Source organism: Synchiropus splendidus, chromosome 4, assembly GCF_027744825.2.
Source record: "Synchiropus splendidus isolate RoL2022-P1 chromosome 4, RoL_Sspl_1.0, whole genome shotgun sequence".
Taxonomy (NCBI): Eukaryota; Metazoa; Chordata; class Actinopteri; order Syngnathiformes; family Callionymidae; genus Synchiropus; species Synchiropus splendidus.
In genome coordinates, this window is record NC_071337.1 from 9317144 (window position 1) to 9343872 (window position 26729).

At 41.4% G+C, this 26729-nt stretch overlaps 1 protein-coding gene across 1 annotated transcript in view; it reads right to left on the bottom strand.

Annotated features, from left to right (window-relative positions):
* Positions 1–498: 498 nt before the first annotated feature.
* Positions 499–26729, bottom strand: part of col8a2 (collagen, type VIII, alpha 2) — a 41847-nt gene continuing 15616 nt past the window's right edge. Inside the window, exons 2-3 of the mRNA XM_053863927.1 lie at positions 9498–9689; positions 499–5234 (exon numbers count right to left, since the gene is read on the bottom strand). Of these exons, the coding sequence (XP_053719902.1) occupies positions 3331–5234; positions 9498–9648 (2055 nt within the window). The 5' untranslated portion in view covers positions 9649–9689 and the 3' untranslated portion in view covers positions 499–3330. The remainder of the gene's footprint in view (positions 5235–9497; positions 9690–26729) is intronic.

Here is a 26729-nt window from a genome sequence, read left to right on the forward strand (position 1 = left end):
TTCAATGTCTTGAAGGTTGCCATGATAATACTTGACGTGTCCATCACCACTAGTGCAACGCTGATCGACTTCACATGGTGTGTGTGTGTGTGAGATCACCGCCTCAGAAAGACTGTCAATACTAGTGTGTATTTATATTTGATGTGCGGAGCTTGTATTCCCTTGGATTGAACTGCGGGTGTTCCAAACATGGATGACTCACTGATGGGCAGTGCAGGTGATGTCAGCGGATGAGTAATGGCAACAAGTTTTAAGCAAACGCTTCACATAACTTTTGCATATTTCCTTAGTCATTGTATGGCTCTCTCTGTTGGTAAGTTCTTAGATTACAACTGAGCATCACATAAAATGCTTTTCGACCATTGTTACATGAAAAAAAGTCATTTTTATTTTTTTATTTTTATTCCTTTTGAAAGCCACAACAAGGACAAATAAACAGAGCCAATCTTATGAGACAGTTTTTTTTATTTTTATTGATGTGATATCAATATAATCAAGTACTGTAGATTTTTGTATAAGCAGACAAACACTTTCAATCAAAAAGAGTGCATTTAATACCCCCAAATTCTATTGCATAGAGTGCACGCAAAATTCCTATGAAGAAGATACATTGTACATGACACAAAAAATACAAGTTCACAAATAATCCTTCACAAAACAACGCTGGAAGACAACTACATGTTGTAAATGCTTGCGACTCATCAGTTACGTTAAATACCATTTATACGTTCTAGGCTTCGGTGGTCACGTTTTTTTTTTCCTTGTTTTTTTTTTTTTTTGTTTATGTTTCTTCGGCATCCCTATTAAATTATTCTAAATGTATAAATACATCTTCATTAATTCCATGTGCAAATGGGAATGGCCATTTGTATTTGCTCAAATCAATACAAACAAGTATCCCTTCAGAACCGAAGCAAAGCTTTTTACTTGTGTTTTAATGAAGAAAAGCACTTTGTGTTTCAAAAGATACATGAAGCTTTACTGACACTTGTTGTCTAGTGATTTGCACGCAGAGCGAACTAGCCAAGCAAGTGACATTGTCTATGAAAACACTAAGGAACAGGAAATATTAATAATAAAAAAAAAGCCACATGTGCATCACATCATCACTAGTTCATCATGGAAAAAGTCAAACAACCAGAGGAAAATAATACGAACAAAAAAAAGAGATACAGTACACAACACGCCTCGGACTGTCTAGGAGACTCGATAATGATCGAATGAGGTGCCATCATTGAATGAATACTTTTGTCATGATGTAACTGAAGGCTGACAAGCACCAATCATGTTGTTTCATAGGCACAATGGAAGAGATTTATTTATTTATTGTTAAATAATTGTGCTTAATTTCAGTCTTTATGTCAAATATAGACAGAAGCGCTTTTGGATAAATATATTTCCTTTCCTGAATGAAACCAACAAAACTCATTAAACACAGTCATGAATCAGTGTGTTATCATATAATTATTTTTTGTAAATATGTTGAACCTTCAAACTTAAAAACAATATATTTCCCTTATTAAAAAAAATGTTTTCTTTTATCTTTCTTCTCTGACCTAACTCTAAAATCATGTGGGCTTATCGTGACCTGTGGTCAGCGTGACACAAGTACACACAAACTTACACGCCACCACTCGCTGGACTTAGTTTTGCACATGTGGCGCACACACTGGTATAGTTAATGCTTCATCTGACAGAAACCGGTGAATACATAACTCACCCCTGCCCCACCACCTCTCCTAGAAATCTGGCGAGAGGCTGTTAAATGTTACACAACCTGTATTTCACAACCTGTGGGGCCCAGTTAGTCCCTTCACTTATTCATGGATTAAATCCCCTTTGCTTCCAATATCCGTCTTGCATCACTGCTTTTGTGGGTAGAGAATAGGGCTGCATTCAAATTCATGTTGAAGTTCAGCTTCCACCTTCTCATCTCATTGTAAAAGGTCACATGGTTGACCAAGAAAAGCTGCACACAGTGAACACGATGACAAGTTTTGCTGTTGTTATTGTTCGTTTTGATGTACAAATGGCAGGGCAGATATGTGTATCTGAGTGTGGTATTCATTCAAAGTAAAGTTGACCCAAGTAACTAAAAAAAACATGCACTTTTAATGCTCAGATTGTGCGATTATAAAGCATACACATTACGTGGCCAATTATCAATATTCAAGGAATCAAGATTCCTTTGAAAAAAACAACACTAAAATATATATGAATAAATAACAAAAATAAGTCATTTAAGTGTAAGGAGATGCATCTGCTGTAACTCCTCACTTCAGGCTTTATTTGCATCATATATGTGACTGAAATTGTAACTGCTCCAGGGATCAGTATCACAAGGCTTGGAATACAAACGATTTAAAAAGAGGGTTTTTCTGATGGTCATAAATCTCCATTGCACACTGTGATACTTCGATGTGTTTGACCTTAAACTGACGCACAGTTTGGTTTCTCGCAAGTTATGAATCCTGACATTACACATCAACACATGTAGCACTCTGCTCTCAGAAGTAAAGACGAGGTCAATTTGGTTGAGGGAAATAAGCACCAAACAAAAACAGGAAATATGAATGCAGCCTCAGAACGTTTTTCTTCCTTCTCAAAGTATTATTAAAAGGGTATTAAACTGTGACCCGGCAATACATACTGTATATTTGAACGTTGAACTCTTTCACGTGGCATGTAAACATCGACTCTTACCTCACATATCATCTAATGTCCTACAGGTGGAAAACAAAGCTGTTCAATGTCCTTCTGAATATTAAACAGCTCAAAGTTCAACTTGTATTTCAGCATTTCTACTGTTTTCTTTTCCATGATATACCTTTTTATGTAGCATTTTGTAAGCTACCAGCACTGACTGTGGCAAAAAAAAAAAAAAAGAATGTGGCAATGCAGCGCCCCCTGTTGGCTCGGCATGTGAAGTAACAGGGGATGTCTGACACACATTCGTCTGACCTTCTGGACCCAATAAAAACAACAATTACAACATGGACCAAATAATAATACAACTATGTCAATATTATAACTTCTATCATATAAGCTAGAAAACACACAATGCAACCCAAAAACAACACACATTTGAAGGACATAAAAACAAAACACAGTATTAAACTTTCCCCTGCCTTTTTTTTTTTAAATATTCCATTCTATATTTCATTGAAAGGATTGACTGGTGCGTTCAACGGTGAGACTGACACAAATGGAGGGATGTGATTGGGATGGACTTTTCATGGACATAACATATCTGTTTTGGCTGCAGGTCATTTAGATTCAGGCAACTCTTGAGGTGACAGTATAGAAGCTTGTGTCATTGGCGATAAAGGGTTATGTAGGACAGAGCAAGAATCCAGAGAAGGAAGAGTGGATGTACTCTGTGGAGTAGAGGCCATTCGCTTGATCCGACGGCATCTGGACCCAAACTTGATCTCCTTCCTTCAGCTCCAGAACAGCACTTCCAGATGCCTGGTCCATGTAGCCCTTCTTGTATTCATCATAGGTGTAAGTGGCCGGTACATTGTTCTTGTACAGGGCCACCCAAAGACTAGTTCCCTTCACGTGCATATGGTAGGCAAAGTAGTAGACACCGGACATGGGGGCTGTGAACATGCCGGTGGAGGAGCTGTAGGCATTCTGTCCATTGTACAAGGTCCGGTCAAACTTGATGGGCATACCAGAGGGAGGAAATGGTGTGGTGAGTATTGCTGTGAAGGCTGGAGCTACAGAGGCTGAGAGTGGAACCTGAGTGTATGCTGGGCCTTTCCTGTCTCCTGGCACTTCACCTCCCTCCAACTGAGAATCTGTAGGCCCTGCGACAACTGTTTGGCCATTGCCTGAAGGACCTGGTGGTCCTGGAGGCCCAGGAGGGCCAGGGTTACCATTAAGCCCAGCAGGACCTGGCTTTCCCGGAGGACCTTGGGGACCAATTGCTCCCTTCTCTCCCACCTTACCAAGCCCTGGGAGACCTGGAATGCCAGGTTCACCTTTAAGACCAGGAGGCCCCTGTGGCCCCATTGGTCCCATTGGTCCTTGAAGACCTGGAATACCTGATTGTCCTCTGGGGCCTGGAGTACCCATAAATCCTGATTCTCCCTTTGGTCCTGGAGCACCAGGAAGCCCAGAGCCACCAGGTAGACCAATATGTCCTGCTTCACCTTTTGGTCCAGGCTTACCAATTGCCCCAGCAGGGCCAGGGATTCCTTTTTCTCCACCCATACCAGGTTTTCCAGGGATCCCCATGGGTCCTTGATCACCTCTAAGTCCAGGAAGCCCGGGGGGACCCTGTGGTCCCAACTCACCCTTTTCACCTTGCATTCCATGTTTTCCTGGAAGTCCCATTGGGCCCTGAAGACCAGGTGCTCCTGGCTGTCCATCAAGACCTGGTTCTCCATTTGTGCCAACCATTCCAGGCTCCCCTTTTTCTCCAGGAGCACCGGGTAAACCCCCATGGCCCTTGTCCCCCTTTGGTCCACTTAGACCAGGTTTGCCATATCCTGGAGTTCCAGGAAAACCTGTAGCACCCCTAAGTCCTGGTTCACCTTTTGGCCCTGTTAAACCTGGCCCACCTGGCAGTCCATCTAGCCCTGGCTTTCCTATTCCGGCTGGACCTGGAAGCCCTTGAAGACCTGGAGCTCCAGCTTCCCCAGGTTCCCCTCTGTCCCCTGGAATACCCTGGTCACCCTTCAGACCAGAAAGTCCAGGTAAACCTTTTGGTCCTGGTTTGCCAATACCTGGTAGGCCAGGTGGTCCTGGAGAACCTTTCAGCCCAGGGGGCCCCCGCATACCTGTCGGCCCTGGTTTTCCATTTCCATTCTCCCCTTTCAGACCTCTCTCTCCAGGAATTCCGGTAAGACCTTTATGCCCTGGCTCACCCCGTGCGCCAGGAGGGCCCCTGACACCAGGAAGACCCGGTTTCCCATTAAGCGAAAGTCCCGCTGGTCCAGGCAAGCCAGGTTGCCCTGGAGGACCTCTTGGACCTGGTTCACCACGAGGTCCTACTTCGCCATTAAGCCCAGGCATCCCCTTTGGTCCAATTTTGCCAGGGATACCCGGAAGACCTGGTTTTCCAATTCCAGGGAAGCCCGAAGGCCCCTGGGGCCCTGGCTGACCATTAAGTCCTGGTTTACCCAGTCCAGGTTTTCCTGGAGGTCCAGGTGGTCCAGATGGGCCTCTAGGCCCAGGTTTTCCTTGTGGTCCTGGTTCACCCTTCACTTCCATCATGGGTGGCATATCTGGAAGACAAGAACAGAAATCTGCTGAAGCTGAAGCTTAAGGAATTCAGATTACTTTCTGTCAGGGTCTGTCAAACAGTTGTAAACCTTTTCTACTTCCCATCTATTCTACAGTAGTTATGTTGTGCATTTGTCTCAGCTGTGCAGCTTCCAAGATTCAGCCTCCAGGGGACACTGTATCACTCTGTTGTCCCAGGTCTTTCCCTACCGGTATCAGTGTCTTATATGCCATCGACTCTAATTGCAATGAGACCATTTCTTAGAGCTTAGATCAACCTTATTGGCACGAAGATGGTGTTTAATGTCATGTTTTAAAGTAATTATATCATAACAATAATGAAAGAACGTCATGACTGATGCTTGGCTTCCATGCTGTTCTTCCTCCCTGACATCATGTCATTGTGTCCAGTATCTGGTACAATGGTACAGTTTGAAGCTGTCTCTACTGGGTGTCTTTCTTTAGTTGAACATGATTATGAGAAATGCCTCTCCGCGTTTTGCGCTTCAGCTTGTTAGATTGTTTTACCTATAAATGTGATGTGATGATGGACCAAGTCTCACAGGCACCCACGGAAGGCATGGGTACCAAATGCACCGCCCTTCACTAGCTGGAAGTGATATCTTGAATAGTCTAATAGCAGCATGAAATGTGAGTGCAGAATGACGTAGCAGAGAAGACTTCACATTGAAACTTTTACTTACTTATGCGTCCTTGCTTACTTTCTTATTTTAGCGTTTAAAATTCAGAAAACATATCAAGCTGCTGACTGATGTTCAGGTGAAAATAAGAGGACAAAAAGAATGAAATGGTTGGAGTTAGGGATGGGCAATATGGACAAAAAAAGATAAATCACGATAAATGTAGTAATTTCGGCAATAACAATAATTATCACGATAAATCAATTTTCATTCTATTCCATGCGTTGTACACACTACAGTGTACAACGAAACTGTTTCATGATGAAAATTATTACTGGGGTTTGTCTCCAACGTCATTATTTGTGTATGTCTAAATATAATTGTTAACCAAGAGATGAGAAATTCAATGTTTCATGTCTCTTGTAGAACCCTCTGCTGCACCACAATAAATGATCATTTAGTCATATTCTATTATCAAACGCATGATACAAAGTGTCAGTCCTTTCTCTTGTGTGATGAAAAACATTTTCACAATTCTCTCTCCTAAAATGGTTGTTTTTCTTTGCCTTATTGAAGATTTCACGAATACTTTGACCGCTCTAGAATTTGTTGATGGTCCCTAACTGATGCCGGGTCGTAGCATTAGCGCTGCCTGTGAGAGTGTGTCCGCGATCAGTGAACCCTAATGGGGACACGGAAGAGGACGCCGCGGCCAATACCGGAGCTCCATCCAATATCCAAGTATTTTCACCACGGTGTTTGACCGAGGCGTGTTGATGTGAACCAAGGCAGATGACTGCGTCAGAGAACCTATGAGGTCCACTCCATCTAATAAAATAAATGCGGATCCAGAGACCAAGAGTCGACTAATGTCCTTTTCAAAGGTTCCCTTTATTAAAAATAAGTTAAAAACTACGATCGTGAACCAAAGTCCACCACACTCTCTACAACTGTCACGCGCCAGTGTCGGCTGTCAAACGCAGTGGCGCTGGAGAGCATTGCACACTGTTGCAGTCTCGTCATTCATGTGTGCAAGTCCAATGCAGCCAGTGTGTCACGTGTTTATTGAATTTATCGTGAGATAAATCCCTAGTGGGAGTGGAAAAACAAACTGGAGGAGAAAGGTCATGAACATGAATTGAGGGACTGGAACTAAAGAGATGACTGAGAAGATGATAGAGGTGAAGAAATAAAACTGAATAGTGTAACAATAGGGAATGAAGGAAAGCTAAGAAGAAACAAGAGAAAGGGCGATTGAATTAATACAGTATAAGAAAGGAGAACAAATGAGGAGACAACGATGAACGCGACAGTTGAAAGGGAAGATTGAGGAGGAAATGAACAGCCGGTGAGACTGTGTCACAACGCTTACGATTACAAACCAAACAGAGCAGTGTTGCTATTACTACCCTATATGTTACTCTCACGAGACACGAAGAAGACATAACAATGCAGTAGCGATTTATATTTAACCGCCTCCCCAACCGCCGCTTCCGACAATCCTGCCTCTTTTGTGCAAGAGGTACATTATCAATAGGTCTACCACAGTGGGAAGAATAAAGGCAGTCTCATCTAGCCTAAGCTTTTGACTCTGGGCTGCCCCCCGGTGGATATATTGGTGAACAGCAACACCAACATAAAGAATGCATGAAAGTATGTTATTTCAAAAGCACAGGTACATTTTCGAACGTAAAGGGAGCATAAATGGGCCTTGAGAGAAGGGGGCCCGAGAATGTTGAGGAAGGAGGATCGATAGAGATGAGCAGAGATGTTGTACATGAGGACAGCAGGCTTTATATATATATATATATATATATATATATATATATATATATATATATATATATATATATATATATATATATATATATATTGTGACAAAGTGGCTGAGAGTCACCCATTTGTTTGTTTGGATTACCACATATATATATATATATATATGCTATCTATTCTCAGAAACGATGACATTTCCATTGGAAACAGATAAACCACATGTAACTGAGTAACTATTACTCAGTTACATACTATTACTACACTTTTCATATTTGATCATTAGTATTTTTTACTTTTTTTTTCATGACATTGAATCATATTTGACTTCAAATACTGCAAACAAAGCAAACATTTCAACATGTTTATGGGGAAGAACAGAAGAGGACCAACACAATTTCAACAAATCTAGAAAGCTTCATGAAGAGTCCTAGTTTTTAGACCTCGGTAGGGGGCGCTCCAGAGAGCTGAATTCAAATGTCCTGCTCAGCTCAAAACCCCTCCCTTCACATTCACCGTGACATTCCATCCCGTTGTTTGCTCGGAGCGCAGTTGGGCCAAAATTAATCCCGAGCACAGATTGAGTGGAAGACAAGGTACATTCCGGACAGGTCATCGATCCATATACGTCCCTGAGTTCAGCTGCCGGTTATGTAACGCTCGGGCTTCACTCTGCTTTTCCACAACTGACTGAATTTGAATTTAGTTTTAGAAGAAAAGCCAATGGCACTGTTTAATATGATAAAACACTCATAACTCCTCATAGATTGTTGCACGTTTTTGTGTGTGCGTGTGTGCGTGTGTGTGCGTGTGTGTGTGTGTGTGTGTGTGTGTGTGTGTGTGTGTGTGTGTGTGACACCATTTAAATAAACACAATAATCTTCGGTGAGCAATGTTACTGAACGGTCACTAGATGGCAGTGAAGGCATTATTTTTGAGTGAACACATAACGTTGATGCAACAGATGGATTTCCATTTTTTTGTGTGAAAATATTCAACAAAACATGAAAGAAGGAAGTAGGGTGGCTATTATAAGGCACGATTATGATTTTTTTTGTCATTATTTATACGAATGAGAACAGCCTCCAACATTGCACATGTGTTAGTGTCTGCATATCTGTCAGATTCCATAGATTCATCATTCGCCTGCTTTTCTTCCCACTTTCTTCCCACTGTCTTCATGCGCTCCCTTCCATTCTAGAGTGGGTGATAAACAGTGGGTAACAGTCTCCAGATGGTGGAAGGAACCACCGTCCCAGTAGAGTTCTGTAAACACTACTGAAGACAATCTGGCCTCCATTTGGCCCAGAGAGAGAGAGAGAGAGAGAGACAGAGAGAGCGAGAGAGACAACCAGATTGTGCTGAACGAACACACACAAATTCACACAAACAAATATGCAGACAAGGGCAGGAACATTCAGGGTGACCTTGGAGTCAACAGATGTGAAAGGACAACCTTATTTATATAAATCAAAAGTTTATTATTATTACTTTGTTTTATTCGCCCATTTATTTTCAATTTATTTTTTGAGAAAAATAATAATAAGATGATTATGAAGATGACCAACAATAATCCATTGTATATTCTGAGTATTTCACTTTTCATATTTTAAATTTCAATCATTTATTTGCTCTTAGTGAAAAAATTTCGCATGGTTGCTTTTTATGCATTTATTATAATTTGGTACAAATTAATACCATATATAAATAATATATACTTATTTACGGCATTATTATTATTATTATTACCAACAATAATAATATATTATATATGTAATATTCAGTAAATACATTTTGATTAAATCACATGTCAAAGCTAGATGACATTTCAATCGTTAAAATCTTCCTTCTCACCAACATAATGACCTTTGCCCTCTCGGAACGGAGGTCCAATGGGTCCCTTCATCATCGGCTGCATGTACTTCATGTGTGTGATGGGGGGGTAGCCTCCAGCGAGGGCCTGCTCCCCCAGCATCAGCAGCACGCAGACGGTGGCAAACAGCATGTTCTCCAGCACAGCAGGCGTCAGGGGTCACGAGGAAAGAGCTGGGGGAGAGAAAACACATGGAGAGGAGGGTCAAGACAAACATGGGTGATGCAAAATGGCATGAGTGAGAAGAGGCCAAATAGAAATCTGTCCAATCCCAACACACAACCAGCCAACATCTCAATGGTTTAAGAGACTTAAAGAATGTTCATGTGAGAGCGCAGAGATGATTTATTGGCTTTAGCGCAAACCGTCTCAACGCCTGCACGAGTGATAAATCTTCGTGTCGCTCCTCTTGCTACCAGTCTAGACAACTACAGAAAAACACAGACTGTTTCAACAGAGAAGTCATGCTGAAGAGTTCAAAGTACTTCATTATAAAATGCACACAAACTAGACAGCAAGTGAGTTAGCAAAGCAGCAACACTGTTGCTGTCTGTACTGAAGGGTCGATGAGGTTTCATGAAACAGTGTCCTCATTTTCAAAGGCCACCAGATGGCACTGTCTGCTGGAAAGAGTTGAACAACAAATCCAATGAAACCTCACATCATTTCTAAACCACAAGCGCCATCTTTCTTTTCTCTTTGTGGGCCATATAAATGAAGTCAAAGGGCAGCATGAGGCCCTTGTCCCTTGGATTTCTAGAGTTTCAACAACGAGGGAATATCACATAAGAAAACGTCACATTCATCACCACTTTCATCCCAGTGGCCTGGGTTTGATTCCTAATCAGAAAACGTCCTTTTTGCCACATGCTATCAGAATGATTGACTCATGCAAGTTGTTTAATTGACTTGAATCTCCCTCTTTGGTGGATTATGGTTTGCATTTGTAAATGGTTTAATGTTTCTCAAAGCAAACTTTTGATGCATTTATCTTGCATTTAAAATAGAATTAAATCTCAATATTCTCAAACGTGTCGAACCAACTCTCCCCATCCTGTTGAAAAATGTAACGCAACAGACTCAGATGTTTTCATTGAAGCTGGGTCATGAGAAATGAACCGAGAGTCTAAACTTTAAAAGAGATGAAGAGATTCAACTGTCGCACGATGATGCGGTTGGTAAACAATAAAAGCATTGTTTTGCTGTCACATCACTGGGCTAATGATGTTGTGCATTTGGGCGCACTCAAGCAACATTATTCTGAAATCAAACTACAGATAAAAACAAGCAAAGCATTCTTAGACAGTAAAAATGAGTTTAAAGATCGTTCAAAACTGACGCAATGAGAAAAACTCTTCTTCACCTCACTGTTCAACTGAATCATTGGACAAATGGTGAATCATTCACTGAAACCTGTCCGTTGCTTTAAGCAATGACGGGAAACTGCTTTTCAGTCCAGAAACAGAAATGAAAATCAGATGCAGACGGGGGGACGTGCATCCCACATCGCAATAATCAGTCTACTGAATGTCTTTCTTGTAAAAATGCTCTGCTGAGGTCATTTGAAAAATATCTAATAACTGGCTGAACTAAAACAAGTGCATGTTCTGCACAATAGAACAGCCACCTGACAAAACAATGTTGATTTTGAAACAAGACTGCTATGGAAATAAATCTGTCTGGTTATCAGTTATATGACATTGGATTTCTAAGATTGAATAGTTCGGCGCTGAATGAATTTAATTTTGATTAAGACCGTGGGATTGTTTTTTAGTTACCTGTGTATAATATATATATATATATGGATTGTTTTTTAGTTACCTGTGTATATATATATATATATATATATATATATATATATATATATATATATATGTACAATAGTGTGGCAATATGTCAATTTTGTGATATATTACAATATTCTACACATCTAGGATATAAAGGATCGGAGCTTTTTTCACAGACATTTAAAAATAAATACATAAGTAAATAAAAAAGACCTTGGAGTTTGCGAAAATTTCAGTGTTGAATGATCAAAATTCTCAGGTGAAAAAAAAAAAATCAATGTAAATTACTTGAACGTTAAGTTATTCAGTGACAGAAATGCAATGTGAATTATATAATAAAAGTCTGAGTCTGAGTCTGATGTGACAAGTTCTCCACCATACAGCCCATGAACAGCAAAGCACATGCTACAGAGGGCAAAGAGATGAGCCTGTTTTTGCCTCCTAACTTTGAAACTTGACCACATATGAAGCCTATAACAAATATTATTATACATTACCAATGCAGCAGCAATAACTGCTAAAACACAATGAAGGAATATCATTGTTTCGTTCAGCAAATAGGAGGTTTGGAAAATGACAAACAATAAGTACAATGGTGATAAATATTGAGTCATTTTCATCCAGTTTGTGAGTTTCTCAGATCCTGAATAATCACTCGCACTTGAGGACAAATTTCAGTTCTCAATTTAAATCGATAAGTGTTCGGACTAGTTTTGGTTTTCGCCATTGCTTAGAGTTGCTGCACTCTTTTTTGCAGCTTTTCTACATTGAAAACATTTGGAAGCATCTCTCTGGAAGACGTTTTCACTCATTTGACAGGACGGGTCAGACAGGTACCAAAGCATTTCGGAAGTAAGCGAGGGGATGAGGGAAGACAACAATGTGTCTCCTCTGCCTCAGAATCGGATTTAAATTAATAAGCAAGACAAATATTCCAAGCCTCCCCCTAGCAGCCAGAAGGGAGACGACACAACGTCTGCGATTTTTTAAAGCTAATTCCATATCATGGCCAACTTTTTCATTTTCATTGCCAAGCTGTTAACACTTTCATCCTGCAGTGTGAAAATCTCAGCGCTGGATTCCCTGACAACTCTCTCAGATTCAGGCCACAGAAAACAAATTTAATTATATTTATGTTAGACTATACAGAAATGTGAACCTATTGTAAATTCCAGACTACATAGCACAACTGAATATAAGCCGTACCCACAACATTTAAGAAGGAAAATAGATCTTGTTCATACATAAGCCGCACCGGTCTATAAGCCGTGGGTGCAGTTGTGCTGTCTGTGTCGTAGAAAGGTCAGTGGTGCACCCGAGGTAAAAATGCGTGAGGATCACTTCTAAACTAGTTTTGAAAACAGGGTCCAGCATCGAGACTGACTCATGAAACAAACTGGGCAGTGTTATGAACTTGAGTCATGAACTCCTCACATCTTTTATTTACATTTAAGCGCTCAAAATGTACGGAGGAAAACACATTTTGAGTACTTTAAAGTAAACAAAACACCCTTCTATCGGTTTGATCTGAATATTTTGGCAGCATGAAGCTCTTTTGTCTGTAAAAATATACATGCCGTGCCTTTGTATGAGCCACAGGATTCAGACCACGAGAAATAAGTAGTATCTTATAGAAAGTACGGTAATTGAACCACAACAGGTAAGCAAGAATATTTTTCAATGAGGAAAAGCTTTTTCCACTTTTTAATAAAGAAGAGATTTTTTAAAGACCTCCAGGCACCTTGATAATGCAGGTGGGAGGCCAAGCTGACCTCACTATAAGTGGTCAGACATGGTTTAGATGCCATTTTTCCAGACTTCAAATGCAAATCTGCTCCACCAAGCCAAAAAAGGAGTCTGCTCTTCCCAAAACAAAACACTGCAGCATCTCAAGTGGCCCGGCTGAGACAGACACAGGAGCTCTCACTTTCCCCTCTGTCGTCTGCCCTCGCTAATCGTATCTGCAGCACTGGGGAGGTGAGGTTGAAGGTTCTCCGCCCCTCCGCTTCCCTCGAGCATGCGGATCCCAAACAGTGGGGTATTTCCTGAACCACGTGCCGCACACATTATTGCCGAGCGTGAGGTTTGGTGTCGCAGCAGGATGCCATTTGTGGTCCAACGGACTCCTTCGGTTAAGACTCGACACCTGAACATCATTATCAGGGAATTTTAAAAGTGAATGAGTTAGTTTTTACGATAACCGCAGGCCCGTAACAATTCGATTAGAAAAACTTTCACCCAAAACCTCAATGATAAACTTCCACCACACGCCAACTTGGGTGGTCGGTGACCGTTCTGAAAGGGAAATAAATCTGGATCCTCCTGAGGACCTGAGTCATCCATTTGCACTTTTTGGATTAAAAAAGTTTGGAAAAAGCTGTTAAACAAATTGTCACAATAATAGACGTAAATATGTGATTATTTGACTCAGTTGTTAACAATGCAAACACAATACTTTTCACAGCATTCCCATAAACTCACTTGTTTTAGAGTAGAAACCCCCGTCAACACAAGAACCACCTTCTCGCAGTAAAACCAATGAAAGTCGTGAAATAAATCCACCACATTGAGCTGTTGTTCTTCTATAATCCTCAGTCTAGACGTCATAAAGGACTCATGCTTTTTGATTGACCTGCATGACGAAGAAAAAATGTTTCTGATAATAAGTTGCCAAAAGTGCAAGATGTGAGTCTTCACAATGAAACAGAAGAGCCCAAATTTATACTCTTTTCGCATCAATTTCTCTAATGTACTGACAGATTATCTTCAATACGTCTATTCTATGAGATGAAAAATCACCTCAAAAACATTGCAATGTGAGTCAACTGTTGCAGTGCATTATGGGTCCTTTGCATGAGTGATAGAAGCCATATTTGTGATTATAAAAGGTCACCACTCACACTAATATAGATGACCAAAATCGGGTCATGGACATTTGACATCGCATGTCCAGATTTATTTCTGTCCCAAGAAGTGGAAATTAGAAGAGCACATGGTGTAAAGGTGACCCCAAAGAGACTACATCATGGGAAGGGGAGCAGAGGAGGAGAAGAAAAAGAGAAGAATATGTGGGGATAAGAGTAATGATGGACCATGTTTGCCAAGTGGGGTGTCAAAAGAAAGGGGGTTAAAAGCAGGAGGGAAACTTATAGCCCTTCATCTGGAGATGACTTCATTCATAGGCACGTGACTGAAGTCCCCGAAGCATCGATCTGAGGTCAAAGTCTGAAGTCACGGAACGATAAGCCAGTGAAAATGTGCAGTGGCTCTAAATGCAGATTAAAAGTAAATGTAGGGATTAAGATCAGGGAAGTATATATTTGACGCACACAAGACTGCCCACACAAGGCCCTGACTCAGGTGGGCAAAAGGTCATTGAGACTGGCTCAACCCATCATCCCCACACATCATCCTGACCAGGTCCCACAAGTGCTTCCTCCATACAAAAAATATGTGTAAGGAATTGGTGTTAGGAATCATCATTCACTCGTATGCCTTCTGCAGGGGGCCACATATATAACAATAGTCAGGTAGTTTTTGTTCAACACTGTACACACTCAGTGGTACACCTCACCTCCTTCCCTCAAGGTCATGGAAGCTAGCAGGAAAGTTTGCCGGTGGCCTGCAGTGACGCAACCTAAAGGCACAGTAGGAGCGAACAGAGCCATAGAATGGATCATATGCACCACAAAAATGACCGATAACATCTGTGTCGGAAGCAGCGTCATAAAGTTCTCATGTGCTTTTTGCTTTAGTAATACAACAGTTTTATACATCTTTACAAGGAACAGAGCGTGAGAGTGAGCACTGCTACTACACTGAGGCCACCCACATATTTTGCCATTGCTTAATCACGATCCATTGTGGTGGAAATGTAGAAGGAAAATCAAATGACTCACCTAAGAATGGACTGAGGATTAGAGGTTGAAAACACAACTTCACCCAACATGTCTGCCATTGTTTTATAGCTTTACTCTCCACAGCATTCGTTCAGCCCAATTGCAAATATCTGCGCATTAAGTATGACATCCTTCCACAGTACGATTCTTCAACACTACATTAGTTCTTGAAGCTTTTTCAGAAGTGTAGTTCATCCAGAGGTAAATGCTTGCCGTGGCGAGTGGTCAAGGTATAGCAGGAATGCAAAGGCTCATTTGAGAATCACTGCTCAGAAGGTGAGAAATGTTCTGGAACTCTAAATTAAGGGGCTAAACTTGTAATAATCACAGAGTCAATTGTTCCATTCTTTCACTGCCAGACGTCTGCTGCAGTTGCTCATAGCTGGGCATTAGTTTCTGCAGGGAAAAGCCGAGAAAAGTCTGCACAAAGTCTGCTTCTTTTAAAGGGTTCCAAAAGGAGCCACTGCATGAGTGCACTGCGCTAACACACCTCACATTGCCATGAGCTACGAATGCTAGCTGGTGTTAAAAGGGGAATGGAAAGTTGCGAAGGGAAGATGAGGAAGAAGGAAAGCGCCGTGTGAATAAGTTTGAAGAGAGAGACAAAAGCAAACAAAGTCAGATACCCATGGTGCGGACATGAAGTTATGACAGGCAGAAAGAGAAACTATCAGATGGAGATTAGAAATGCAAGAGAGGGGAGAGTAAAACCTGTCCCTTGTTGACCCACATCAAATGTGTTGCCTACCAATCTTCTCACTCCTTTTGCTGGCAGCCAAGATGGCTACACATCAACATGCACGAGTCTCACACACAGAGAGAATATCAGCTGGCAGCCAAACACAGAGTAAGGTCTATTTTTCTGTCTGAAGCCGAGTGAAGGGAAGAAACAAAGAGGTGGAAGGGAGATTATAATTTAATAAGGGACAGGATATCTTGGTTCAAATCCCCCCTGAAGGAGCCGAAATGCCTGCTTGCTTGAGGCTACTGAACTACAGACCGACTGGGCTTAACATGAATGGACTTTACTGGCACGGGCGGCGAGGCAGACGACTAAAGATCCAGATAATAGACCGCAAAATACAGAAAATCCTAGCAGGTGTGATATTGCTGAAGATGGATAAAACAAGCATTAGTTCGTTCGTGCATCACACTTATTCAGCCACGAGTTTGCTGTATACGAGCATTTTGTTTGGATCAAAAGAAAAGATGAGAGGGAGTCTAAGAATTTCCTCCGCCAGTGGCTAGGACTCGTAGAATTCCATGCTTAATACTGGACAAAAAAGAAAACTTGAAAAAAAATTATATAAATTCAACGGAGCACGCAACCTTTTACTTTATTGAGCTGGAAAATTCAACGTTAAATAGAAAAGCATTCTGAGAGCACAAACCTTGAGCTTCAGTCGACCCTCAACAAAATCTCTGGGTGATGGGTAGATCATGAAACAGTACAGCAGGATTGACGTTTTTCAGAGGTCATTAGATGGCGCTCTTAGTTTATAAATGATGTGAGTCCAAACATTTTATATCAGACAGTGCCATCTGGTGGCCTCTGAAAATTAGGACACTGTTTCATGAAACCCCATCAACCCTTCAATACTGTGTCACTGAACCTCATCGACCCCTCACGACGATCTAAACCTGTCCTTCTAAAAAATTATCCTAGATCCAGATGTCGATCCGGATCTCTCCCAAAATTGACTCATTTGTTCCTTGTCACATTTCACCTATTTCCTGAACATGTCATCCAAATCCTTACTTTTCAAGTTCAGCCCACACATTATCTATCTATCAGTATCAAGTCTTCCACTTATTCATGTTATTTCACTTTCAATTTCTTCTGATTTGTGTGACCATATTTACAAACTCGCGTTATCAGTTACTTACTACATTTATATCAGATGTCATTGCAAGCTTTCACATGGTACAGTAACTATCTCCCTATATTAGGAAAATAATGAGTTTTTTTATGTCTTTGTGACATAAATGAAGAGATGTTACAGAGATAATGGTCATATCTTGCTCCCCTGTCGGTGACATCAGCGTACAGAATTCATTCTGGAGATTTACATAAATCGCTGACTGACAATAACAATACAAGTAACACCCGACTTACAACCGGGATCGGTTCCGACCAGCCGGTTGTAAGGGTTATCGGTACTACTGTAGTGGTAGATGGCTGTGTGAGAGTGAGATGCTGGGATAGTGTGCTGCTGTAACTGTCGTATGCGTTGCCGGGCTGCTACGTGCTGCGGTGCCAGACATTGAATAAAAAAATAAATTAAAAAAAGCATCAGTTAGTCGTGGTCATAAGTACATGTGGACGTAAGTCGAGCAGGTCGCAAGTCGGATGTTACTTGTGTATAATCTCAGTTTCCAGTCACAGATCATGTACTCCTTAGCAGTGGTGGGTTTACTATACTGGAAATACATGTCTCACTAAATGAATATGAAAAACAAAATGAACACAATTTAGAAGTCATGCATTCTTTACCAATTACCTATGATAAAAGTTCGACAAGTGAACGCCCCTTCAGTGAAACACGATCCACCCAAAAATATATTTTAATCTTCAATTTAATCCAGTGTATTACTATGACATGACAACCATTTTAGCACCTCTGAATCCAGTCTCAGTTCCAAATCTTCTCTTGCTGTGCGGTGGCTGCTTAACCTTTTAAATTGAATGTGTTCTGTCGTAGAACTGAATGAAATGATTTCACCTCAGACTTATTCCTGCAGCTCTTCATTTTCACTGAAAATCAAATATATGCCTTAAAACCCACTTGAGGACCATTAAATATTCATTGGTCTCCACTTGATTGATCTCTCACTACAAACACTGCTGAGACTTTAGGTCCCTGGACCACGCCGGCTGAAAAGAAACCCACCACAAATCCTCGGTTTTTCTCTTACTCTCACTGGAATGCGTAGACCACCAGCATACAGTGTATCGCCCCCTACTACTGTGGTCCTCACTGAAGCCCACCGCACCCACCAGGGTCAATGCAAGTCTTTATTAACTGCTGGCTAAGAGCAGAGGCTGTGTAAGAGGACCCCGCCAGTTCGGCCCTCACACCTCTCAAAAGCCTCTGCTGCTGGGCTAAGTAAACATGGCTCTGTGTGTGTGTGTGTGTGTGTGTGTGTGTGTGTGTGTGTGTGTGTGTGTGTGTGTGTGTGTGTGTGTGTGACTAAGCCAGGTCGAGCTAAGTACAGTCTTAAAGAGCCACCAGAGAGCAGCACAAGTCACATCAGGAGTTCTAGCGAGTGAAAGACGCCGTGGTTAAGTGAAGGTCATGTCCAGTCTTATTTCACGTCAGTGTTTGACTTGTTCAGCTGTGAAACATTGCGATGAATGCTCATGAGTGTCTGCAATATTGCACAAGCAAACAGTTCTATTCGTAAGAATTCAATTGGTGATGTAACCAGTTGACCATTGGAGATTGGAGTATTTTATGTCACTCAGATTTAGGAGTACATGAGGGTTCTTTTTGCATCGGCCTAGTACGGGCACTCCGGTTTCCTCCCACAGACCAAAAACATACAGAGGCTGATCAATGAATCTAAACTGTTGGTTGGTTTGGGGTGTGTTAGTCAGTTTATAAGGAGTGGAGTCCCATGTCTTTCGCACCTGGAAGCTGTGGATAGGCCCCTTGAGGAATTCACTATCCCAATGTGGCATAAAGTGAATGACAGTAGATAAAATAGTTGGACTGTACATGCATACTCGGCATAAAAATAAAACAGACATCTTTACATTGAGGAAATATAGTCTGACAGAAAAGGGGGGACTTTTTGCAGAGCAAAATCTAGCTCTATCTCTACGTAAAAACATATTGTCAATAGAAGTAAATAGCTACAGTAGGAAGTATTCAATCATAAATATGACATCTTGACATGAGGGTATTGTTTTGTCAAAATCTATGCCCTTTTCTGAGAAGCACAAAAACAGACACCATCGCCTCTGTGACGCCTGAAACATATGCACACTTCCCACAACACAATAGGAGCCAAAATCAAAAGTCCCCTATTGTGTTTTCATTTTAAATATTATTTAAAATGTTGTATTTACAGAATTTAGGTTTACAAAATGGCTGCCTTGCTTGAAATGCTCTGCATTACGGAGAAAGAGCAATAAGGACTACAAAAATGTCTGACATGCCATGCCCACGGCTTGGTTCTAATATCAAGTGATCCTGATAGAATCATCTAACCTTCATAAAAACCAAACTGACTCACATGTCATATCAGTAAGACGTTATCTGCGGCATTTTTACATGTGAGCTGGAGACCACGTGATGACACAGCGATGTGAGGAGTGATGCTGTTTCGCTGGACCACATAAAATTCACAGCTCCAGTCAATCGAAGTGAGCAAATGGTTCACCCAGTCGTCCTCCATAGATCTGCTATTCTCCTCATTCCTGCAGTCAACCTCACACAGAAGTGGTGCAGATGAAGGAACAGACCTCCACAGTTGACTCGAAACAGATATGCACGAGAAACCTGGAAATGACATCTAAAGCGATATGATGCAGGCAGACTGTGATTAAGAACAGATACAATCATGACAAAGACCTTTAAGGATTCTAAGTAAAATATGGTTATTTAAGGGGCAGATGACGAAAGCAGATGTGAGTAAAGGTATCAGTCAAGCAAAAGTATCACCTTTCTACTACATTTTGTTTGACAAAATGAAAACACCAGCTGCAGCTTCTTCACTTACTGTTTCAGCAAATATCGACTCTGCTCCATGTATCCAGGGACAAGAGCAGACTGCAGCGCATCGTACACTCTGCAGAGAAGGTGATCGGTTGCAGCCTGCCACCCCTTCAGGACCCATAGGTCTCCAGGACCCAGAGACGTGCAGGTCGGATCAGAGCCGACCCTTCTCATCCTGGACATGGACTGTTTGTTCCTCTTCCCTCTGGCAGGAGGCTACGGTCCATCCAGACCAGAACCTCCCGTCACAGGAACAGCCTCTTCCCTCGGCCGTCAGACTGTTGAATTCGTGAACAGCCTTTGTTTATTTTATTTTGTGTATTTTATTGTATTTTTTCTGTCAGCACTTTATTCCAAAACACTTTCCTAGTTGGTGGGCTCCCCACTGACCATGGCAATAAATTCTGATTCTGCTCCATGTATTGACAAGATTTGGCATGAAGTAAGGGTGAGACTTGGCTAAAAAGCTTAAGTGGAGAGAAAAATGACAGGTCAGTCAGCAAGAAAAGATACTGTTTCTATCAGCGGCGTTGCAGGCAGCGCCACAACACTGGCCTGTAACTGCTGGCAAACAGGGTGACTCCCATGTTTGCTCCCTCTTATGAGCGATGAAGCACACTTGGACTCAATATTTCATTTGAACCAAGACTCCTCACCCCTCCCTGCACTGAGAGTCCATTTATCAGGACGTGATCAGAGACACAATGGAATGTCTCGGTTTGCCGCGAAACGAGATATTCTGATAGAGATCAAAGTCAGCTGGAGTTGAATTGTCAATCTGAGGCAGTTTAGATGGACTCACAGTTGGCTGTGTGATAGCGGCAATTAGAGTCCGGAGCAGTTAGTTATGAAAACAACAAAAATCTGTTCAAATTAATGGGGTTATGAAAGTGTCTGGTCTGACTTTTAAACGCTAAGTTGTTTACTGGGAAAAAGAGCTGTGGAAGAGAATCAGTAATGACAACACCTAATTGTCAAGTGTTGAATGAACTCTATTTCCTCGCTCACCTGCTTCATGGAATTCTTGCGGCGCTGCCAAGAGCGAGCAAAATTGAACGCTCTGTGAGGCTAGACGCAATAATAACCTGCTCATTATGCATTATGTTGTTAACGCTGAGGGAAAATAGTACGGATCGGTGTTAATCGGATCACACCACTCAACTTAAGCAAGATGTGAGGAGGTTCTGATCCAGACATGCAACGGTTCATTATGGTTCTTCTTAGGATCAGATATGTGAAGATTTCAGACCTGGCATGCAGAAGAAGGGGACATTCTTTCGAGTATGAAGTTAGTTAAGATTGATAGGTCTTTGCTTGGATTATGACAGAACCACTGGAGGGATGAAGCAGCTTCTTTGTTTGAATTTGGCAAACGTCTAGACTAGACAACGGAATATGAGTGGAAGTGAACTTTGAGTTGAAACGGCAAAATGAGATCCACTATCTAGAAACTATGTGAGCTAAGGATGTAGCATTACACAAAAAGTTCAGTTTGTGGTTTGGTCCATTATCAATGCAGCAAAGGACAATTGGTAGTTCTGGCTTTCCCTCTAGCATCAGCACGCTGCTTTTTATACAGGATTCTAAATTAGGAATCGTAAAAAAGAAAAACTGAATAAAATAGGATAAATAGGAAAATGAATCATGCTGCAACAAAAACTCAAAAAAACACAGTATCATTATCCACTTTTGTAGATAGACTCCAATAATGCAGAGAACATAAACACTGCTGCCTCCTCACTCACGATTATAAGTTTGTTGTGTGTCTCAGCACTTCTGTCCTGAAGACGATACACTCCTGCCCGGGTGAAAACACACTCTGTGGGAATTCAAAGCTAACTAGTAAGATGATGATCGTGAACTACATGAACCTGGTCACCTGGTTCGGCCTTGAACAAGGCTTCAGAAGTCAACAGCCACATCCCTTGTGCATGGCTCACAGAATTGCCCCCTTAATAATTTGTTGTGGTTGTCATGCAGCGTGCTGCCTGTTGTGCGCACTTGGGAACATATACTAATAGTTTTGTGACTATTTGCGACATTTCATGACTCAGTAATGAAGGGTCAGTGAGGTTTCATGAAACAGTGTCCTGATTTTAAGAGGTCACCGGATGGCACTGTCTGCTGTAAAATGTTTGGACTTGAACAACTAATTCAATGAAACCTCACATTATTTCTAAACCAAGAGCGCCACCCAGTGACACTGTTTCATCAACCCTGCAAGACTGTTTCACAATACCTCATCTACCCATCACTAGTTCCGTGTTTACTTGGTCTGATCACCCATCCTACGTGTGTTAACACTGCGGTTGATAATTCTTATTTGTTCACAGACATGAGAGAAGAAAAAATACACAAAATAGCGATTTTTACAACATTGACTCATCTTTTTCATTTTTCATCTGCACCTGCAAATAAATATTTGTTGCAGTGCCATTGATATCTTGCCCAAAGGAGCCCAGTGCCAATGTTCTGAAGTGTTTGCTGGACAAGGTTTGTCTGCACAATACAACAATGCATATTGTGTGTGTGCATTGTGGATATGTCTGTGCACGTGTAGTTGATTCTAAATGAATTGCGCGGGAAGTCACAGCGTTTCCCCTGGAGGACCGCAGTCCCATTAAATTAAGGAGATTTAAATGTATTATTTGGTTTTCAGTCTTTTAACTTTACAAGAGTTTGGTTCACTCTGACTGCTTTTACACACCAATTTTGTTTCAATTAGGCAGATGTGCATTACACAAGCGCCAAATGTCAACCATCTGCTTGCAGTCAGAGGTGTAAATAAAGTGGCTTAGGATTTAAAGAGTTATTTGCTTAATATGCACAACTCATTAGGCTGGTCAAGGGAATTACATGAACCAAAAAATGTTCTGGCTTCATTGCTTAATTTGCTGACATACGTTACAGCGTTTTCCAACAGAGTTGGCCGAAGCTTCGACTGCTCATACAAATGTGCAGTCAAGTAGAAGCCAGGCTTGGACAGGATGCCAAAAAATGAGTTCCCTACCTACAATTCATTTATTCATGTTTTTATCCTGTTTAGCTTGACTGGTCTCAGGGGTCTCTGACAGACAAAAAATGATTTTGAAAATCCATATGTGGCATGACACAGAACATATTCCACACATTCCACACAACATTATACGTAATATATATATAGAATATGTATACAGCAATGTTGTATGGTTTGGAAACAGTGGATGGAGGTAGCAGAGATGAAGATGCTGAGGTTCTCTGTGAGAAGGATGGATAGGATCAGGAAGCAGTAGATCAGAGGGACAGCACATGTGGTCAGGTGTTTATGAGACAAAGTCAGAGAGGCTAGATGGAGATGGTTTGGACATGCACAGAGGAGAGAGAGCCAGTACATTGGTAGGAAGATGTTGAGGTTGGAACTGCCAGGCAGAAGGTGGAGAGGAAGGCCAAAGAGGAGATTTATGGAGGCGGTCAAGGAGGACATGAGGGATACAGGGATGCTGGTGCCCACTAGAAGGCCTCATTATGCTGAGAATGGAAAAAAATGTAAAGACATGTTGAGCAATTGACCTGAATATTTTTATTATGTAACCAACCAGAGTTGCCAGATGTCACATGAATTTTTGATTTAAATAATATATCATTCATTTCAATCAGTTTTTTAAGTGTAACATAACATCATCAAAAGTACAGTGTCAACTGGTGAAACTGAATGGTAAACTTTCCTTCAGGCATCAAAAAAAAAAAAGCGTGATCTCTCTGAGGAGCCGTGTTATGACTCTAAACAAAGCTGAAAGTCAGTGCCAAAACAGGGTCTGACAGGGATAAATAGAGAATTTGGGGAGCAAGTGGGTGTTGAAAAGTCCTTTGCCAAGTTTGTTTAGAGTTTCACAAATATGTGTAAAGAACAACACCAGCCCGAACGTAGCCAGAGAAGCATTTTGGGACCATTGACTCAGATTACATAACACATGCTGTCTCTCTCCAGACACATGCCTGAACTCTCTGTCTGTTTGAGTAAAGTGAGATCACCGACGAGAACTTCGACTTCCTCTGAGATATGCCCTTGTTAATGATCCGTCAAATTTTACACATGGCCGGCTTTATGTTCTCTAAAACACCTGGTGCTTTTGACAGAAAATGACTTATTGAGCTGGATACTGACTCTTCAGACTTTCCACTTCCTCAGAAGCAACTCTCTAGTGCCTCAGGAAAATATCTGAATTCTCATCAAAAGGCTAGATCGGCACTCGTCATGCACAGCTATTGACTCAGTAGTAAATAACTGCGTTCTTTTTGGGGAACCTTAACTTCATTTCCTTGACGAACAAATCATAAAACATGCCCACAATACACACATACACACACCACAACTCAGTCAGGCTTGTGTGTCGATGTCCCATTCCAGTCTTCCCACACATGAGAAATTCTGTCTTTGATACCAAACTGGGCAGAAGATTAAAGTGGAGTGGCGAAGTGGTGCAATGATGTGCTGTCTAGCAAGTTCACCTCAGTGAGTCATGATCCACATTTACCCTGGGAGCTTGAAATGAAACTGGGAAATGAGGTTTTCATTGTTGAAACAAAAATGAAACAGGGATTGACCCAAAAATTGATAAAATGTATACATATTTAAAACCAGACAGATTATTTCTTATTTCTTTTTTAAGACCGATGAGTGACACAGAACCTCCAATATTTCAGTCCAGCGGTTCACAATGGGGGTGTGAACTTATCACATGACATTTAAACTAATAGTCATCGGTCTGTCATTCATCCTCACTGTCATGTTTGTCACTGTGGCATCGTGTGCAAGCAGTACATTCCGCTAAACATTGCAGCTGCAGTGAGCATCAACAAGTCACTCTAGTGACAAAGGTAAAAACCAGTGACTCTTATGGCTCATCATGACCAGTTTTCATTGCGGCTGCATTCTTCTTATTTATATATCAGCTAGGTCTGGGCAATGAAATAAATGAAAAAATGTTTTTGTTTGTCATATCGTTTTTCATTCTCAATTACTCTCTGAGACTCTGAGAGTCACAGAACGGTTAGCTTAGTGGTTAATGCTACAAATGAACTCTGAGTTGCCAAAAAACACAGACGAACAGTCAGATAGATCAGTAGAATAAACATACTGAATTTTGGCTTCAGACATCACGAGAAAGTTCACGCCTGCGACAACAGAATGTATGAAAATATTCAGAAAACGGCGACCTCTGGTGGTCAGGGAGCAGGGCCAAGCAGTATATGCTTAAAAGAGATACTTGGTGACATTTTCCACCAAATGATAATTTTTGAATAACTCAAAAAATTCTGCTGTGATACCGTTGGACTTGTTTTTAAGCGTTAAAATCACGCCTCTAAATTCAACAGAGAAAAAACTAATGATGACAAATTTCAGAATTCGTATAAAGTCAAAGTCAGTCGACCCTCGAGGGATGAAAAAAAGTGCAGCACAGGTTCAGACAGATGAGCTCAATTCCCTATGAAGTATTCCATTTACGACAGCTGAGATTAAACTGTTTGTCTGAGGAGGAATCACTTTGTCCCGAAACAACTTGTGCAGTCATGGACTTCAAAGAGAAGAGGAGAGAAATAACATTAACGTTTTGATCAGTGGAGAGATTCAAAACAGGATTGATCTGACAGAGTTTTGATCCCACTCTCTGTCGCCTCAAAAAACATTAGCTTCGTACAGCAAAAACATGCGACAGCACGAGTACACACGACAAACATCCGAGTCAAGACCTGCTAATCACTCAGTCATAACAGGAATCAGGAACACATTACAGAGTGATCGCACAAATGAGCGTGAAACATCCGAGAGATGAGATGAAGTTCATCTTGGAGAATCTGCTCAAGCTATTATCTTGTTCCTCAAACCATGCGGTTCATGGAAATCCTAGGCCTCAGCCAAACGACATGCCTCTTTCTACGTACCAACTTCCAAAATTCTGCTCCCCCTCACTGCGCAAACTATTTTCTGAGGACCTGACTTCAGCGACGCTCTATTAGTTCACCAGGTGCAGAGACAAACTTCAATGAAGCACAATTGTCCTTGGAGTCGGTGACACATTAGCTCCGGCTGTTGTACGCCTTCATCTGATGCCCGTGCACGTCAACGTGCTTGTGTGTGTGAGAGTCAGTGTGTGTTTATTGCTACAGTAGCTGGAAATATGCAATCATTCATCTCAGCTGTGAGCTTTTGTTGTTTTAAAGCCCTTGGAGGTCCTTGTATCGTGCTCCCCTCGAAAAACTGGCGTTGGACCCAAACTGCAACCAGATGGGGGAAGATTCTCTACAGTCCACCAGTGCATGTGGGCACAAATGCCAGCTGGGTATTTCTGTTGTCAGTGGTGAAATGTCAGAGCGGCTGAGGAACTATTTAGGCCCAATAAATCAATGCGCTGTGATTTTTACTGATGTTTAAGAGTAATGCGGTAATTTGTGGCAAAAAGACAATTTTTAGTTTTACTTATTGACACATTGAGAAATAATGTTTGCGTTCAAAACTGTAATTGATAAATCTGCTTTGTCGTAGCGAACATGGCATAAGTATAAGGAACTATAAAGGGACAGAATTGTAATCAGCAAACCATTATGCGAAAAAAATGATATACAAAGAGCTGATCACTTCTTGTGTTTAACAGTGAACTTTTGTGTTCAAGCAGAACCAACAGTGCTGCATTCAAAGTCATGGGGAATAAATCATGTTTCATGACGTCAAATATGAGACAATTCTCTGTTTCAGGTAACAATGCTATTTTGACACGTGTGGATGCTCAGCTAAATGCAGCGCATTGCTTTCTGGAAGTGATGGGTTG